The sequence below is a fragment of the Callospermophilus lateralis genome, chromosome 3 (assembly GCF_048772815.1).
Source record: "Callospermophilus lateralis isolate mCalLat2 chromosome 3, mCalLat2.hap1, whole genome shotgun sequence".
In the NCBI taxonomy this organism is placed as follows: domain Eukaryota; kingdom Metazoa; phylum Chordata; class Mammalia; order Rodentia; family Sciuridae; genus Callospermophilus; species Callospermophilus lateralis.
Window position 1 is genome coordinate 80,630,603 of NC_135307.1, and position 16,452 is coordinate 80,647,054.

At 39.2% G+C, this 16,452-nt stretch overlaps 1 protein-coding gene and 1 non-coding gene across 2 annotated transcripts in view; both read left to right on the forward strand.

Moving 5' to 3' along the window:
- Positions 1–836: 836 nt before the first annotated feature.
- Positions 837–16,452, forward strand: part of Aven (apoptosis and caspase activation inhibitor) — a 167,769-nt gene continuing 152,153 nt past the window's right edge. Inside the window, exon 1 of the mRNA XM_076848460.2 lies at positions 837–1,142. Within this exon, the coding sequence (XP_076704575.2) occupies positions 897–1,142 (246 nt within the window). The 5' untranslated portion in view covers positions 837–896. The remainder of the gene's footprint in view (positions 1,143–16,452) is intronic.
- Positions 8,021–8,147, forward strand: LOC143396173 (small nucleolar RNA SNORA11). Its single transcript, XR_013091046.2, has one exon. It is a non-coding gene; the product is annotated as a small nucleolar RNA SNORA11 (small nucleolar RNA).

Sequence of the window (16,452 nt, forward strand, 5' to 3'; positions counted from 1 at the left end):
TGACGTTTTTATCCTTGTTTTCATTATTTTCATGTGGTTTCTGTAGAACAAGGTTAAAAGTGGCTCCCATGAGTCTGTATAACCAACTGTTTGCTCTCCCTTTCTCTTTGGAGGGCACTGTCCAAGTTAGAATGTTAGTTTCATCACTATCTAACTGTATCACTGTAGTAAATGTTTTATATTCTATTATGGTACTTGAAAAATAAGGGCTTCAGTAGCATTTGCTTCACAGTATAGCTTACATTTACTGAGTACATGAGCACTTAATTCTCCCAACCACTGTGATTATTTCCACAAAATTTCTCTTCAAGACCTAACGGCCCCTTCTATTCTCTACATATAATCTGCTTCCTACTTCCAGTTGCTGCAGTTGGGCAACCCACCGGGTTCCTACACCTTTCTAAATTGATTTCAGTATAATTTAAAAATAATTCCATCCTTGAAAATTAGGAAATTAAATAGATGAAAATTAAACAGATGTAACTCAATGGAAATCAAACACTTAACCAACATTTTGGTATATACTTGTTTAGACTTTTTCTAATGCAAATACACGGATTTTTTTTTCTTTTACAAATGAGTTCTATCATACAAACGTTTTAGGGCATCTTTTAATTTACCACGCCACCCCATACCAGTCTCTGGCCTTGAGGCGGCCCGGTCCCCCACTGCAGCTCCCACCGAATCTCCAGGCTTTCGCTCGGCGGTGCTCCCGCCCCACCTGCCGGACCCCGGGCCGCCCCGCCCCGCGTCCACCCGGGGCCCCACTCCCCGCGCCTCGCCGCCGCCGGGGGCCTGTCGCTCGCGGATGCTCCGTGCGGCCCGTTTCCGGTGAGGCCAGGGCGTCTCCGCGACGGCCCGGCTCCCGCACGCTCAGCTCGGCCGGCGGCGGCCAGATGCAGGCGGAGCGAGGAGCTCGGGGCGGCCGCGGGCGGCGGCCCGGCCGCGATAGGCCCGGCGGGGATCGCGACCGCGAGCAGGCCGGGGCCGCTTCGGCGGTGGCGAGAGGCGGCGGCGGGGACGGAGGCGGCCGCCGGGGTCGCGGCCGGGGATTCCGCGGAGGCCGCGGCAACCGAGGAGGAGGCGCTCCGCGAGGAGGCCGCCGGGAACCGCGAGGCCGCGGCGCCGGGGCTAGCGCGCCGGTAAGAGGCGATGGCTGGTGGGATCCGGCGACACGCAGCCAGGCCTGGTTGGGCCGGGGCCCAGTCGGGGAGGCGGGCGAGTGTGCGAGTGCGCGCGAGCCGGCAGCGGTGCGCCTGCGCGGGACGCGAGGGTGGCGGTGGCGCGCAGATGCTCGCGAGGTGGCTCTCGCTTCCTCCTGCGGGAAGTAAAGGCTTGTGAGCTTCCGCCTTGGCCCGGCGGTCGCCCTCTGGAGTTTGAGACCCAGGGCCGAGGCTGTGCGTCTGCCTGCTGGTCTAGGGCGTTTTGGGTCCCTTGTTGTCACCTGCTTAACTCCCGCAGGGGAGGCGTGGCCAGGGCTTGGTCTGTAGGCGCCCAGATCCCCGGCTGTTTTATCACCTTGGCTCCGGGTCTGAGGATCCAAGGGGTGGGTGGCTTTGTTCCTCCCTACACAGTGTCTGGCATGCAGTGGGCGCATAATAATGATGATGATGATGATGGTAAAAAGTCGAATGAAAGAATGCTCCGGATGATAATAATAATAATAATAATAATAATAATAATAATAATAAAAAGTTGAATGAAAGAATGCTCCGGACATTTGGGGACGAGTTCAGATGAGTTTTTTTTTTTTTTTTTTTTTTTTAAGCATAGTCCTGTTACACTTACCTGTGTAATCAGGAGTTACTTGCCTTGTCTCTTTGAATATTCAGTGTGTGAATGTTTCAGCAGTCAGGTGTGAGTTTTGATACGATCAGTGTTAAATTCATAGAGGAAATTTCTCAGATTGGAGCAGGGAATGGTATATACATGAGCCAACTCTTACCATATCTCAGCTAGTGTAGTTAGAATACTATCTTTTTATGAGCTATTCTTTTATTTTTACATTTGTAGTGCAAAATTGTGTTTGTATTTTGAATTCTTATGTAAGACATAGATTAAAAATTCTTTTAAAAATTTATTCAGGCAAAATTTCCTATTACTGAAATTTGCAAAATATCCCCAACACCCCACTCCCAGGGATACAATCTGGGGCCATGCCACATGCTGTACACTGAGCTATCCTTCTCACCTCAGCTCTAAATGTGTAATATCCTAAGGGCACAGTAGGTAAGATATCTCTAAAGATGATAGTTGTATACAGACATATGGAGCCGGAAAAATTATAAAACTTAATAAGTGTAAAAACCTTAACCTTGTCAGGATTAAGGTAGGCAAGCAAAACCTGAATGAGGTAATGAAAAAAATTTTAGGGTCAGCTTACCTGCCAGTTTAAGGGAAGGAAATGACAGAAACCAACACCAGCCTAGTGCCCACTATTTATCATATTTTGTCCTTATAATAACTCTATTTTATATGATATGTGTGTGTATATATATATGTATATACATATATACTATATATAATATATATATATATATTATATATAATACAATCAATTTTTATGCTTTAACTGATTTGCCTCAGCTTTCATAGGCAGTGGGAGAGCTGGGATTTAATCAAGCAGCCCTTTGAATCCACTCTGTTTTATGTCTTAACATTGTAGTGAACCCCTTGCACCTTTACTGAAGACAAAGTACTGTGGATGCAACTTGGCTGTAAGGATCAGGCTTTAGTAGTAATTGTAGTAATGGGACCTTTGATACTAACTACAGTATCTGGAACAAAGCCTTTATTAATAAATGTGTTTAATTTATTCAGTTCAGTGAGTGAAGGTCCTGCTTTATTCATCTCTGTTGAACTATAGTAAATAAAATGATGGTAAATCATTTAGAAAAACAATGATATGAGTTTTTAATTTATGCTGATATTGTAACCCATTCTATTAAAATTTTAGGCTTTTATCCCTTGTTGGAATAGTCTTAAAAATTCCACCTTATGTTTTCTTTTAGTATTTTCTAATGTTGTGGTGTCATGATTAGATGTGTCAGTGTATGTCTATGCTCAGCACAGAGCCTGGGATATAAAGATAGCTGCAGTTGCCATCATTGCTACCAATCTTAACACATCATCCTGTTTTCAGCCACAGCTGGATGAAGGGATGTAGGAAAGGTTATTCTTTCATAACATTTTAGATTGGTGATCTCTCAGATCCTTTCCTCTTGTTTCTTTTCTTCATTTTTTATATCAGAGTTTGGAAGTCATGTCCTAAGGTTAAAGGTTATATCCTGGGGCTAAATTTTTCATCTTTTCTGCTGTTAAGTGAAAATTATCAAGAAGAAAATAGAAATTACTATTAATATCATCACCCAGAAATAATTACTGTTAACATTTTGATGTACTTTTTTTCTGTGTAAAACTGGAAAGATGTCATGAGACTTAAATTAAAAAAAGACAATATTATATTGATGTGAAAATTATGACGTATGTACATGTATGCATTTAAAACTCTGAAAGGATACATATAGGGATACATAACAATCTGTGTTTTGTGTGGGGGAAAATAGATTATTTCCCTTTATTCATTTTTTTATGGTTGTGTATTGCCAGAAACATAATCTGTCTTGAAAAAAGGATTCTACAAATATACTTTTTTTTTTTTTTTTAGAATTTTTAATATTTATTTATTTATATTTTAGTTTTCGGCGGACACAACATCTTTGTTTGTATGTGGTGCTGAGGATTGAACCTGGGCGGCGCGCATGCCAGGAGAGCGCACTACCGCTTGAGCCTCATCCCCAGCCCTACAAATATACTTTTGATTATAAAATAAGGAAGACAGGCAAGACAATGCACATAAAGACTGTAGGGATTATCTCTGGGTGGTGGGATTCTGTGGTGTCCCTCACTATAGAAGTACAGAAGGGAAGATGGTCACTTGAGCTTGGATGGGTTGTACCTGGCCCTCTCCCCTCTCTCTCCTACTTCTCTCTCTCTCTCTCTCTCTCTCTCTCTCTCTCTCCCTCTCTCCCTCCCTCCCTCCCTCCCTCCACACTCACACCCCATTCCCCACCCTGAAAATTTTTAAGATTAAGAGGTAGTTTTGATGATGTCCCTTTGCTCCTAAACACTTGGGTGTGTATTCCTAAAAGCAAGGAAATCTCTTATAACCATAGCACAGTGATCAAAAACAGGAAATTAACATTATTACAATACTGTCACCTAACCTTATAGAGCTTTTACCAGTTGATGCAATAATGTCCTTTATTAGGCTCTGAATCTTGAAGCCGGGACAGTTCCTTCATGGTGGTAGTCACCACACATCTTAGCTAGTCTATTAGGTTACTGTTGAGTTTGCAGCTGCCTGCTTCTAATTTAGCCTGGTTCTCTAGACGTCCTGTCAATCTTACAAAATTCTTTCAAAAAATTCATTTTCTGCTTAAATTAGCCAGAATTGGTTTCTATAATTTGTAGCCAACTCTAGTGTATTACATTTTCCCCACACTTTTCATATTTCAAAATCTTATTCATCTTCACAAGCTCAGCTTAGATGCCACCTTTCTTTGCAAAGCTTCTCATTTTCCTCAGTAATTTTGTACTTTGTAAATAAAGCACTTATTTTCATTCTTCATTTTATTACACTTAATCATTTACTTGTATGTCTCCTTTATTAACTACAAGGTACTTGAAAACCTGTACATGATTCAGTAACATGAATTGACTAGCATTGGTTTTTTTTTTTTTGGAAAGAGTTTGTTAAATTTTGCTGAATGAGTGATAGCATTTGGAAGGTACTTTATAAGGTAGATGGGGAAGTTAGCTTAATGTCATTTTTGGAGTTCAGGTAGGGATGTCCTTATGTTTTATTTGCCTTTGTTACATTATTTAAAATACCCTTTTGGTGGTTGAAAGCTCATTAATTAAAATAACTCTTCTTCCAAAGACCAGATATATACAAGAGCTTTAAATTGCATTGGATTTTATATTTTCCTGTTCTAATATTTAATTGTCTTAAGTTAGATATAAAAAGTCTAAGTCTTAATAGTTTTCTAATTTTTTTTTTTTTAGATAATTTTTTTAATATTTATTTTTAAGTTTTCGGCAGACACAACATCTTTGTATGTGGTGCTGAGGATCGAACCCGGGTTGCACGCACGCCAGGCAAGCATACTACCGCTTGAGCCACATCCCCAGCCCTAGTTTTCTAATTTAATGCCAATAACAGCTTTTTAAATCACCTGAGAATAAAACAGAAATGTTTATCTAGAGGTTTTTATAGCTATAGCATCCCTTCATATTATTTCATTCTCTTACTGGTTTTAAACTAATTTGTTTTACATATCATGCAAGTTTAATTCTTATTTTAACTATATTTTGGATTCCTTACTATTTTTTTGTGGGGGGGTCAGTCAGTAAATAGAAAGGTGTTTTTTTTTTTTTAATTGTAGATGGACACAATATCTATCTTTATTTTTATGTGGTGCTGAGGATCAAACCCAGTGCCTCACATGTGCAAGGCGGGCGCTCTACCACTGAGCTACAACCCCAGCCCAGAAAGTTTTTTTTTTTCTTTTGGTTATTATCTGATTATATAATTCAAGTGATATTTGAAATATAGATTCCAATAGAAATTTTAGTGTTTTTTCAGTTTTTTTCTTTAAGTTTTTTTCTATTTAGGAAACTACTTAGTTTGTTAAATTTTGACTAGAATTTATTTATAAATACATACTATGTTTGTTTTATGCATAGAGTAATGGAGTTAGGTAAATTTTTTTTTTTTAAACCTCACAGAAGAATGAAAGTACACTTTCATTTCTTTTATGGATATAAAAGTAGGTCAGGCATAACTTAGGAGAGAACATTTCTTGTGTCTCAGTGTTATTGTTATTAATACTTTGGTTTCTTTTGCCAAATAGAAATTGTAGGTTCTTATTTTTCTTCAAAGAGATTGTGGAAACATAAATTATGTTTCTTAAAACATTTAAAATTATGTTAATTCCTTTAGTGGTAGACTTTCTCATTAAACTATATGCAGAAGAAACATTTAAGCTTTGTTTTTCAACAAAGCATTGATCATTTCCAATGTGTTTTGAGTTTACTTTTTCTGTTCTCTTGGTGAGAGGTGACAAAAATGTATAAGAGATAAATTGACATCATAATTTAGCTTGTGGTCCAGTAATTCTAAGTGTGACAAATTATGGCACAGATGAATGTGAACAAATTACCAAGTAAGTAGATGGATATTCACTGCAACATTGTTTAATATAAGGACTACCTGGAAAGGGAGGAATACTGAGCAGCTCTTAAAGAACAGGGTAGATATGGGGGAAATGTCGAATACAGAGGGAGTTACTTTAGAAAAGTTATATAGTAGTATTCCAATTTTATACATATGCTTAGAACATTTCTGGAAGACTGTAGGAAACAGTGATTACCTTTGTGAAATAAGATTAGGAGATAAGGCAGAAAAAGATTCTCTTTTTCTTTCTGAACTATTTGAATTTTTATTTTGTGGCAATGCGCATGTGTTACTCTTATGATTAAAAAAAAACAAGTTAAATAATAAAAAATGAAACTAACTGAAAACAACAGCTTCTTTGAAGTATGTCCTAAAGGAAGTCCTCACATTTAAAATATTGCCAGAACTTGGGGCTGGGGTTGTGGCCCAGTGGTAGAGTGCTCACCTAGCATGCACTGGGTTTGATCCTCAGCACCACATAAATATAAATAAAGGTATTGTGTTCACTTAAAACTAAAAAATAAATATTAAAAAACATAAAAAATAAATAAAATATTGCCAGAACTTACCTGTGAAGGAGGCAGGTTGTGTTAAATGTAGTTTTACAGATGAAGAGATAATAGTTGGGTGGATTTAGGCCTTTTAAAGGATATAGCCTATTAGTTGGTGGTGGGATTAATAACTGAACTTGATGTTTCTGATTTCTAGAATGACATTTAGTTTTTCATTAACAAATGACTGGAAAAATTTTTAATTTTTTCCCTTGTAGAATAATGCTGTTCATGCTTTCCCATCAAGCATGTGTATGTTTTCTAATATATAAAAAGATGGTCAGGCTGTTTGTTGGGTTGTAGTTCATCCTTTAGGTTTGTTGACTTGGGCTTTTCTAGTGTATTCAATATGTATCTTAGGTGTAAAATGTGGAGATGTAAATTATTTAAAGTTTCCATCAAATAACTTAGAAATCAAGGTCTCTGTCCAGTTTCCTAAAGTCTAGGGATGTGACTTCACTTTTTCCTCCCCCTGTGCTGGGGATTGAACCCAGGACCCATACCCTTTGCAAGTGCTCTACCACTGAGCTACATCCTCAGTCCTAGAGATGTGACTTCCCCATATTTCGCTACCAAAGCTACCAAAGCTGTACAAGCCTTCTTCCCATTCTCAAAGTTTAAATAATCAGAGTTTCTAAGTTTTCACATTTTGTGATGTCAAAAAAGACTGGAAAACTTCTTGTTGCTTGCCTTTCTCAATTTCTGTTTGAGAACAAAAAAGATTTTAAGGGACCAGTCAGTTTTAGGATTTTGGAATGACATCATTGTGGTTTATTATCAGTTTAATCAAAGTTATAGATTATTTTTGTTGTTTTGTTTTTTAATTGTTGGTTTCAGTGTGCTCCATAGGTACACATTTTGGCTGTGCAGATTGATTCAAAGTGACTGAAATGATGATGCTTCTTTTCTCTTTGTGAAAGTTTCTGATTAAGGACTTTTTTGGGGGTACTGGGAACCCAAAAATTGAACCCAGGGTCACTTAACTACTGAGTCATATTTCCAGAATTTAAAAAAATATTTTATTTGGAGACAGGGTATTGCTGAGTTGCTAGGGCCTTGCTAAGTTGCTGAGGGCCTTGCTAAGTTGGTGAGGTTGGCTTTGAACTCGCCATCCTCTTGCCTCAGCCTCCCAAGCCACTGGAATTACAGACATGTGCCACCATGCCCGGCCTGATGAAGGATTTTTCTTTCAAAAAATGAATACTAGAGTTGAAAGCAAATGTGTTAACATGGAGTGTGCTCAGAGCAGGGGCCTGAAGAGTGGCTGCTCTGTTTATAACACACCCAATAGGAAACTGGGGCCATTGTGAGGAGGGGCACAAGATATGTATCCTTCTATGAACAAATGCCCTACATGTAGGGAAAAAGAAAAGAAAGAAAAAAAAAATGCAAGTGCCTTTTGGCTTATTCAAATAAAGGACAATTTATTTATCTGTCAAATGAAAATTGAACTGTTAACTCCAAATCACTTTCCTAGATCCAAAACAATGAGCAGCTCACTTCAGGCAGAGGGCCTGGGGACAGCTGAGTGGCAGAGTGCTTGCTTTGTGTGCAGGAGGCCCCTGGTACCATCTTCAGCCCAGGGGGGGAAAAAAAAGAATGTAGGTTAGTTCTGGACATCATCTGCTGTGTGGAATGTATTTGCTCGCAGCTGAGATGAAACCAGCAACCAAAGCCCAGTTTTTTCTGTGAACAGCAGATGGGGTAAGTAGTTCAGCATTTTTCCAAATGGGAGTAACGTTCATTTCCTGCTTCAGTCATTCACTGACCTGTGGAATACTTGCAAAGCTGAGCATTGTGTGTCCTGTGAATGTTTCTCAACCTTTTAAAATATGTCTTCTTTTAAAAAATGTGGAAATTTTGTTTTCTTCTATGGCCACTAATAAACTTTTCTCCCTAAAATATTTACATAACCAAGTCCCCTTAACTCCTTAGTTGAATAAAGTTAATCACACCTATATGTGGCCTACAACTGGGCCATGGTTTTAGATGTGGGGGATTCTTTTGGGGTCTTGGGTATAGTGTTTTCACTTATTTCTGACTTAAGCATCTCTGTAATATTTGCTTTATTCTTGTCATCAAAACCATTTCCCCATGATAGTAATTAACTATATTGCTACTGGAAGCTTATTTGAGGGGGTAAACCCTAACAAATATTTTGTAGTTGTGTTCATATACTTAAGAGAGAGGTAGAGTGCAGATAAAGTTTGTTCAGAAAAAGTGAAAGACTTAGAGTCTCAATTTCAAAGTTGTTTAGGAGTTAATTTTTAGTCTCATTATTGTATCAACTGAAACATTTCATAGCAGTGGAATAAAGTGATTGCTTTTATAAGGTATGTGGTCTCAGTACATGCATCCTGTAGGGCTGGCGCGCTCTCTCATATATGTGTGTGTGTGTGTGTGTGTATACTCTTCTTAGATTTTTAGAACAGTTTGATTTACTGAAAAATTGAAAGACTAGAATAAAGAATTCCCATATACCCTGCACCCAGTTTCCCCTAGTAGTAGCTTCTCACATTAGCATGCCACATTTGTTACAATCAATAAATCAAGATTGGTACATTATTATTTTTTAAAATATATTTTTAGTTGTAGATGGACACAATACCTTTATTTTATTTATTTATTTTTATGTGGTGTTGAGGATTGAACCCATTGCCTTGCACATGTGAGGCAAGCACTCTATCACTGAGCTACAACCTCAGCCTTGGTACATTATTATTAACAAAAGCCCATACTTGATTCTAGTTTCCTTAGATTTCACCTAGTGTGAAGAATCCCATTCAGGGTACCACATCATAGTTACTCATCACATCTCCTTAGGCTCCTCCTAGCTGTGATAATTTCTTAGACTTTCCTTATTTTCGATGACCTTGAGAGCTGGAGGAGTTCTGGTCAGACCTGGTGTAGGATGCGCCTCTGTCTACATGCTGTCAACATGATGTTAACCTTGATCACTTGCTGAATTAGTACTTGCTAGGTTTCTCCACTATCAAAGTTCCTTGCCACCTACCTGCTTCCCAGATATACTCTCTGGAAGGTCACACTGCAGGGCACCCTCCTAGAGGGCAGAGTGTCTGTGTCATTTGTTTAGCATTCTGCATGGGAGATTTTTCTACTCCACTGACTTACTGACTCAGTCATTTATATTAGTATGGACCCATAGGTGTTTATTTTATATCGTGTGCTATAAGCCTATACTGTTTTATTGACCTGATTTTTCCAGTTTTGACCACTGGAGGGAGTTTTTTTCATTTGGTTCCTATAGTTTCTTTCACACTTTCATCACTGTGTAGGCGTTTAGGGAAGTCAGAGGGGGATAGATCAAAATAAGATTGGCAAATTCTTTGTAAATGTTGAAGGGGGTTATTGGTATCTGGGGATTCATGTATAGCATGTTTGATTTTTGTAATAAAAATACAAATTAAAAGGCTAAATGTAGTCTTTCATTTTTCTTCTCTAACAGAAAAGGAATAATTTAACATTTGAAAGTACTATTTATGAAATATAAATAATGTTATTTTAGAAATAGATGAATCATACTTATTCATCTTTAAATTTGTGATCTGACTTTGTATTGGTGTCTCCTAGATCTCTTAGGACTGAGGATGACATGGATTTGAACATTAGGTTTTGCTGTGAATTTGAAGGCAATTCTTTTTTCTTTAAATTATTAATTGTTCTTTAAATTGTAAATTCTTAAAATGTGATTCTTTTGGTTGGGCTTGAGGGTGAGGAAGATAGATAGTCAGATTAAACCTTGCATTTTTCATGTCTCTGTAGGTCTGTCTTCCTATTATAGTTGGAATAAGATCAGAGCAGGCACAGTGACTAACCTGTAGTCCCAGCTATTCTGGAGGCTGCTGAGGCAGTCGGTTCACTTGATCCCATGAGTTTGAGGTCAGCAATATAGCAAGACCTTGTCTCTAAAATAAAGTCAAATCCCATACCACATCCTGAAAGACTTTTCATGATATTGTTCTTTCTGGACCTTCATTTCTTCACTCTGTCTTCCTAGTTTAATCCTGTTTAGCCATGTGCTGAGTTTCCTTGAATGTGTCAGGGTTGTTTTTTCTTGAAGGTTGGGGCCCTTGCTGCCAGGAGCTTTCTCTGCCTTTCTGTCTCTACGTCTTTGCGTGGCCTGAGCCTGAGTTCCACCTGGTTTTCCACTTAGACATCTCCTCAAAGGTTGGCCCCTCATTCTCCATCTGTTTACTTACTTTATTTCGATGGCATTGATCACTACCTGACATTGTTATTATATGTATTTATACCAGAATTATATATGTACTTATTTGTTGTTTGATTCCTCCAGGAGTTATTGAACTCCCCAGGCAGAAGTCTTGCTCATTGCTGTATTTTGTGCACATTGGCCAGCACCTGGCATAGCATAGACTCTCAGTAGATATTTGTTTCATGCTTAAGTAGTAGATGTTTTTGTTTAAACAAAGGATTACTTCCAATGTTGTAGAAATATTCACATTGATTTTCTGTGGACATGTTTTGTACTTTCCTAATTACAACTAAAAGTAGTGAAGGAAGGAGAGGTTGGGCCATGCATCTGAACCCAACTCTACTCTCTGGGCTCCTTTCTCTATGTAATTTTCTATTTTGTCAACAGTGAAAAAAGCCAGAATGAGTGCCAATGCCAAAGAAAGAGATATCTGTCAGAATTTATAACACAAGCTTTCTTTGATGCCTTCAACAGCCTGCAGCTGTGTGGATTAGGTCTTCTTAATGATAATGGGAAGCACCCGGGAAGCTCAGGCTGTTGACATGGAGTCGTTAACCACCACCTGGACTCTAAGTCTGATATGATTGAAGGGCTGACAAGCCGCATAGGCTTACAGAGTGGGTCTAGAATAGGACATTGTTGCAGAGGTCATGTGGTTTTGTTTTTCTTTCCTTCCATTCTTTCTGTAGGGCCTAAAGTGGTGACACCTAGGAGGAGGACAAAAAAGAGTATGAATGTCCTAAGTTTATAAGAAACAGTGATCAGGTTTGCTCTACTCTGATACGGAGAGGAAGGTAAGAAGGGTGGGGCTCAGCTCAGGTGAATGTGGGCACTCATTATCTGACTATTTAAGAGAGACACTGCCTCAGTATTTAATATTGAGGTTGTGGCTAAGATGAAGTTAGTCCACTGAAACTTGTATCTGTTGCTGACTACCAAAATCCATGGACAAGTTACCCGAGGACTCAAAAAATAAAGAAAATCTGGCAGATGGGGAAGATGTGGAAGCCTGGAGAAGTGAACTGTTTGTGGAACAGTTGGGTGAGTTTCTTGTAGCTTTTCTTTTCTCTCTGGTCTTTCTCTCTGGCTAAAGGGCTCTCGGCAGAGCTGCAGTGGGGGGAGGAGGGGAGTTCAGAGGTAGCTAAAACCTAAGAGAAATCCCAGCTTTCTGGCCAGAAGACCAAGGATTTGTGGGCTGGAGAGAGTGGAGGGAATGACCTCTTCATTGAATCACGGTGGACGGATACCTTGGAGAAACAGAGTTCCTGGGCCTGTAGAAATCATTTCCTTCTGGCAAGAGAACCTTGAAAGAATCAAAGGCCAGAGTGTGGGAGTATGCCTGTTTTGATTTCTCTTTTTTCTTTCTTTGCTTTGCCCCCTGTATGGCTCTCTGAGGGTGTCCCTCCTGAGGGGCAACACAGGCAGCTAGAACCCCCAAAGAAGCCCCAATCTATGGGACAGAGAATTGGGAGAATCCTGGAGAGGAAAGAGCTGGGGAAAGGTCACTTCCTATGTTGTGTATGAGCTGGCCCAGGCTCCTTTTGAGCTGTGTTCATGGGACAGACCCAAAGCAGCATAGCAATAAGCCTTGAGAACTAAAGTGATATTGGAACTGTCACCCACTTGCTGTTTAAACCTAACCAGATTGGTGGCCTGACAAAATGGAACAAACAAAACCACAGTACTTTTTGGAGAAAGTGGTCCAGAGTTAGGTCGTTGTAGTTGAAATGGACATACTTAAGAACAGCTGTATGAGTTGTTTATGATTACTGGTGAACTATCTTTAGGGGTTCAAAACTGTCTTTAATGGGACCCAGAGACCAAGAACTTAAGATTCAGAATGTAATTCAAAAGTTTCACTGTACACCTGGGAAATGTAACCAACTTTTGAGGCGAGAGGCAATGAATGACAGCCTAAGATGATCCAGACATTGGAATTAGTAGACAGATATTAAAGCAGGTATTATATATAATACACTACATGAGTTAAATTGTTTTGAAATGAATGGAAGGATAGTTGCTCTTTAGGAGAGAAAGTAGGAGAAAACATTTGTGACTTGGGGTTATTCGAAGATTTCTTAAGGAACCAGAAGTGCAAGCCATAGAAGAAAAACAAAACAATACGGGTAACTTTGTGCTCTGGGAAAGACATTCAAGAGAAAATAAAAGATAAGTGACAGCCTGGGAGAAAACATTTTTAAATCGCATATCCAACAAAAGATTGAACTGAGCATCAGCATATTTTTGTGTAATTTAATAAGATAAATACCCATTAAAAAATGGAAAGGGGGGTCTGGGGCTGTAGCTCAGTGGCAGAGCACTTGCCTAGCATGTGTGAGGCACTGGGTTTGATTCTCAGTACCACATAAAAATAAATAAAGGTATTGTGTCCAATTACAAATAAAAAAATATAAAGAAGCATTTTGTCCATCTACAACTACAAAAAAAAAATAAAAATAAGAAATTAAAAAAAAATGGAAAAGGGGGAGGCTGAGGCAGGAGGCTAGCAAGTTCAAAGCCAGCTTTAGTAACTTAGCAACTTGTCTAAAAATTAAAAAAGGGCTGGGAATGTGGCCTAGTGGTAAAGTGCCCTTCAGTTCAATCCCCAGTACAGGGTGGTCGGGGAAGTCACCAGATATAATGGAGGCAAATAAGCACAAGATGCTCAACATCATTTGTTATTAGAGAAAGGCAAATTAAGATCACGGTGAGAAACCATTATGTATCTATTGGAATAGCATAAACACCTGATAACACTAAAGCCTTGTGTTTCTCCTCAGGTTAAAGACATGAGCCAGGAATCCCACTGTTAGGTACATATGTATACCCAAAGAAATGGAAACTTGGATGAATATTAATAGTGGCTTTTAAAATACTCAAAACCAGAAACAACACAAAGTGATTTTTAACTGATGAATAGATAAATGAACTGTGGTACATCTATACAATAGAATACTAGTTGGCAATAAAAGGAATAATCTACTGTTATTCACATCAGCATTGATGAATCTGGAATGTACTCTGTTGGGTGGGGGGGAAGCGCCAAAAGCTATGTGCTGTATGATTTCATTTATATGACATTCTGGAAGGGAGAAATAATAGAAATGGTATCCAGTGGTTGAGGTTGGAAATGGGGGCAGGTTAGTTACAAAGAGTGGCATGATGAAAATTTGTAAGATGAGGGGATTGTTGTGTATCTTGCTTGTGGTGGTTGCCTGACTACATAAAATAAATAAAGGTATTGTGTCCAATTACAAATAAATGAATTCAGAAAAGAATTTTTATATTTTTTATCTAAATTGTAGAGCTTTGAATTCATTTATCTAAAATTGTAGAGCTTTGTTTCTCTATGTGTAAGTTAAACAAAGGAAATAATTACCGAGTTGCCATTTAGTTTTGATTTTTATTAGATTCTAAAAGGGTGAGTATTTTAGACCAAGAAGACTTTCACATGAAATACCTTGGCATCTATTTCAGTGGTAAGTCTTTGGCCCTCTTCAGGGACAAGAGAGAAGAGTGTTGAAAGATCCCAGCCCAGCAACCTTAGGCTTAGTTACAAAATTATTAGGGCACGTCACAAACCTGCAGACAATGTGTTTTTCAGATAATCAGTTAAGTGTGACCGATTGAAAAGGGAAAAACAGGATGGTTGGGAAAGAGCAGAAAAACAGATTCCAGGGCATGCCTGAATAAACAGGGGCTAATAAGCAGGAACAGAAAAATCAGAATGCTCATATGTAACTGTCATGTGGTATTGTTCCAGGAACATAAAATGAAAAATAACTTTACCCTTTAGGTAACCTATATGCTGGGTTCAAAATAGCCAATAAGAAACCTGTTGCTTACCGCGCGCGCGAAACCTGCCCCTTGACCCTATAAAAAACCTGTACCCCAAAGCCCGGTGTGCCAGCTCACCGAAGCTCCGGCTGAGGTTTCGCTGAGCACTCACAGGCGTCTGTGTCTGAATAAACCTCATGCGTTTGCAGCCAGTGCCTCGTGCGTCTTTCCTGGACAGGGAATCGGTGGGTCTTTCAGTGTGTTCACCTGCCCTGAAACCTGTGATTCTTTTAAAAAATGCTTTTTTAAAAAACAGTGCTGGTTGACCCAGTGAAGCCAGATTTAAAGTTAGATAGTCAGTGTAGTTAGGTAAATCAGGTCTAATATCGAGTGAAATCTAAAATGGAGGCCACGCTGAGAATGATTCCAGAAACGCAGGACAACTCATGAAATGTTAATGAAGTCCCAAAAAAGCCCTAGGCCCAAAGTCCATCCCAAAGGAATTAACATTCGTTAATGGAGCCCAGGAAACGGCCCCCAACAGATTTGGAGATAGCCCATCCCAAAGAAGTGTTAATGAAGTCCTTCCTGCCCAGATTACTTCTTTGGCCCACCTGTGTCCTGCCCCTCTGGCCTTCCAACCTACATTCCATCACTGAAAGAACTATAAAAAGGGGAAACAACGACACTTCCACGGATTCCACCTCTTGGGTCCCCTTCTTCCTCTGGGAGAAGTATTTTCTGCTGTTCTTTAATAAACTTCTAATTTTCCACTCTGACCTTGCCTCGGTGTGCTTCTCTGGTGTTATTCTTCAACATTGGGGAAGCAAGGACTCGTCACCGGCCAACATCGGTAACACCAGCATTTGAAAATTGCCTGTCTGAATAAGGACTCTGTTCTTATAGAATATCACCTCTGTGTTTTGAGTGGTTTCAGGATCATTAGATACAAGAAAAGGAAGAGTTCCCCTCCCCACTCTTTTTAACCTTTAATGCATCAAATTGCTGTGGATAATGACTGAGGAAGAGTCTTGGGGTTTGTTTAGAAGGAAGCAGGAGTTGCTTTGCTGGTGATGGTGACATTTTCATTAGGACAGACTCTGTCTCAGCCTTTTCCCACCCCTTTTATTCGTGAAGGCTGACTTCATAATAACCCATTCAGAACTATCTTGATATATCATACTCCAGAATTTCCACTTATTCTCTCCTTGTCAAAATTGTGTAATAGTGTGTTACTCAAAGAGCTTTGAATTTCCAGTCTAGTCATTACCTCTGTAGAAATCCCATTGGTGTAGTCCCTATTTTGAGGCAGATGATCTTTTTTTTTTTTTTGGTGCTAATTACGTAATAACAAGATCCCATGTTTTCTGCCAAAGCCACAGTTTGTGTCCTGTTAGGATTTAGTTTTGTCAGGTTTATTCCTTTTGAGATTTTAAATTCACTGACCTCCTTGTTAGAGGTAAACAATATTAGTATTCAATTCATATTCCTCCCTGAAGAATATTTGGATATTTGGAGACTGTTTTGGTGGGAATCTAGAGAAATTAAATGTTGCTTTAAATTTCTATGAAGCAGAGAAGGATAACCTCATACTTGGGCTAAAGGCAAGGCACAAGTAATGTTAGCATTGCTAACTCCAAGGGAGCCTCTCT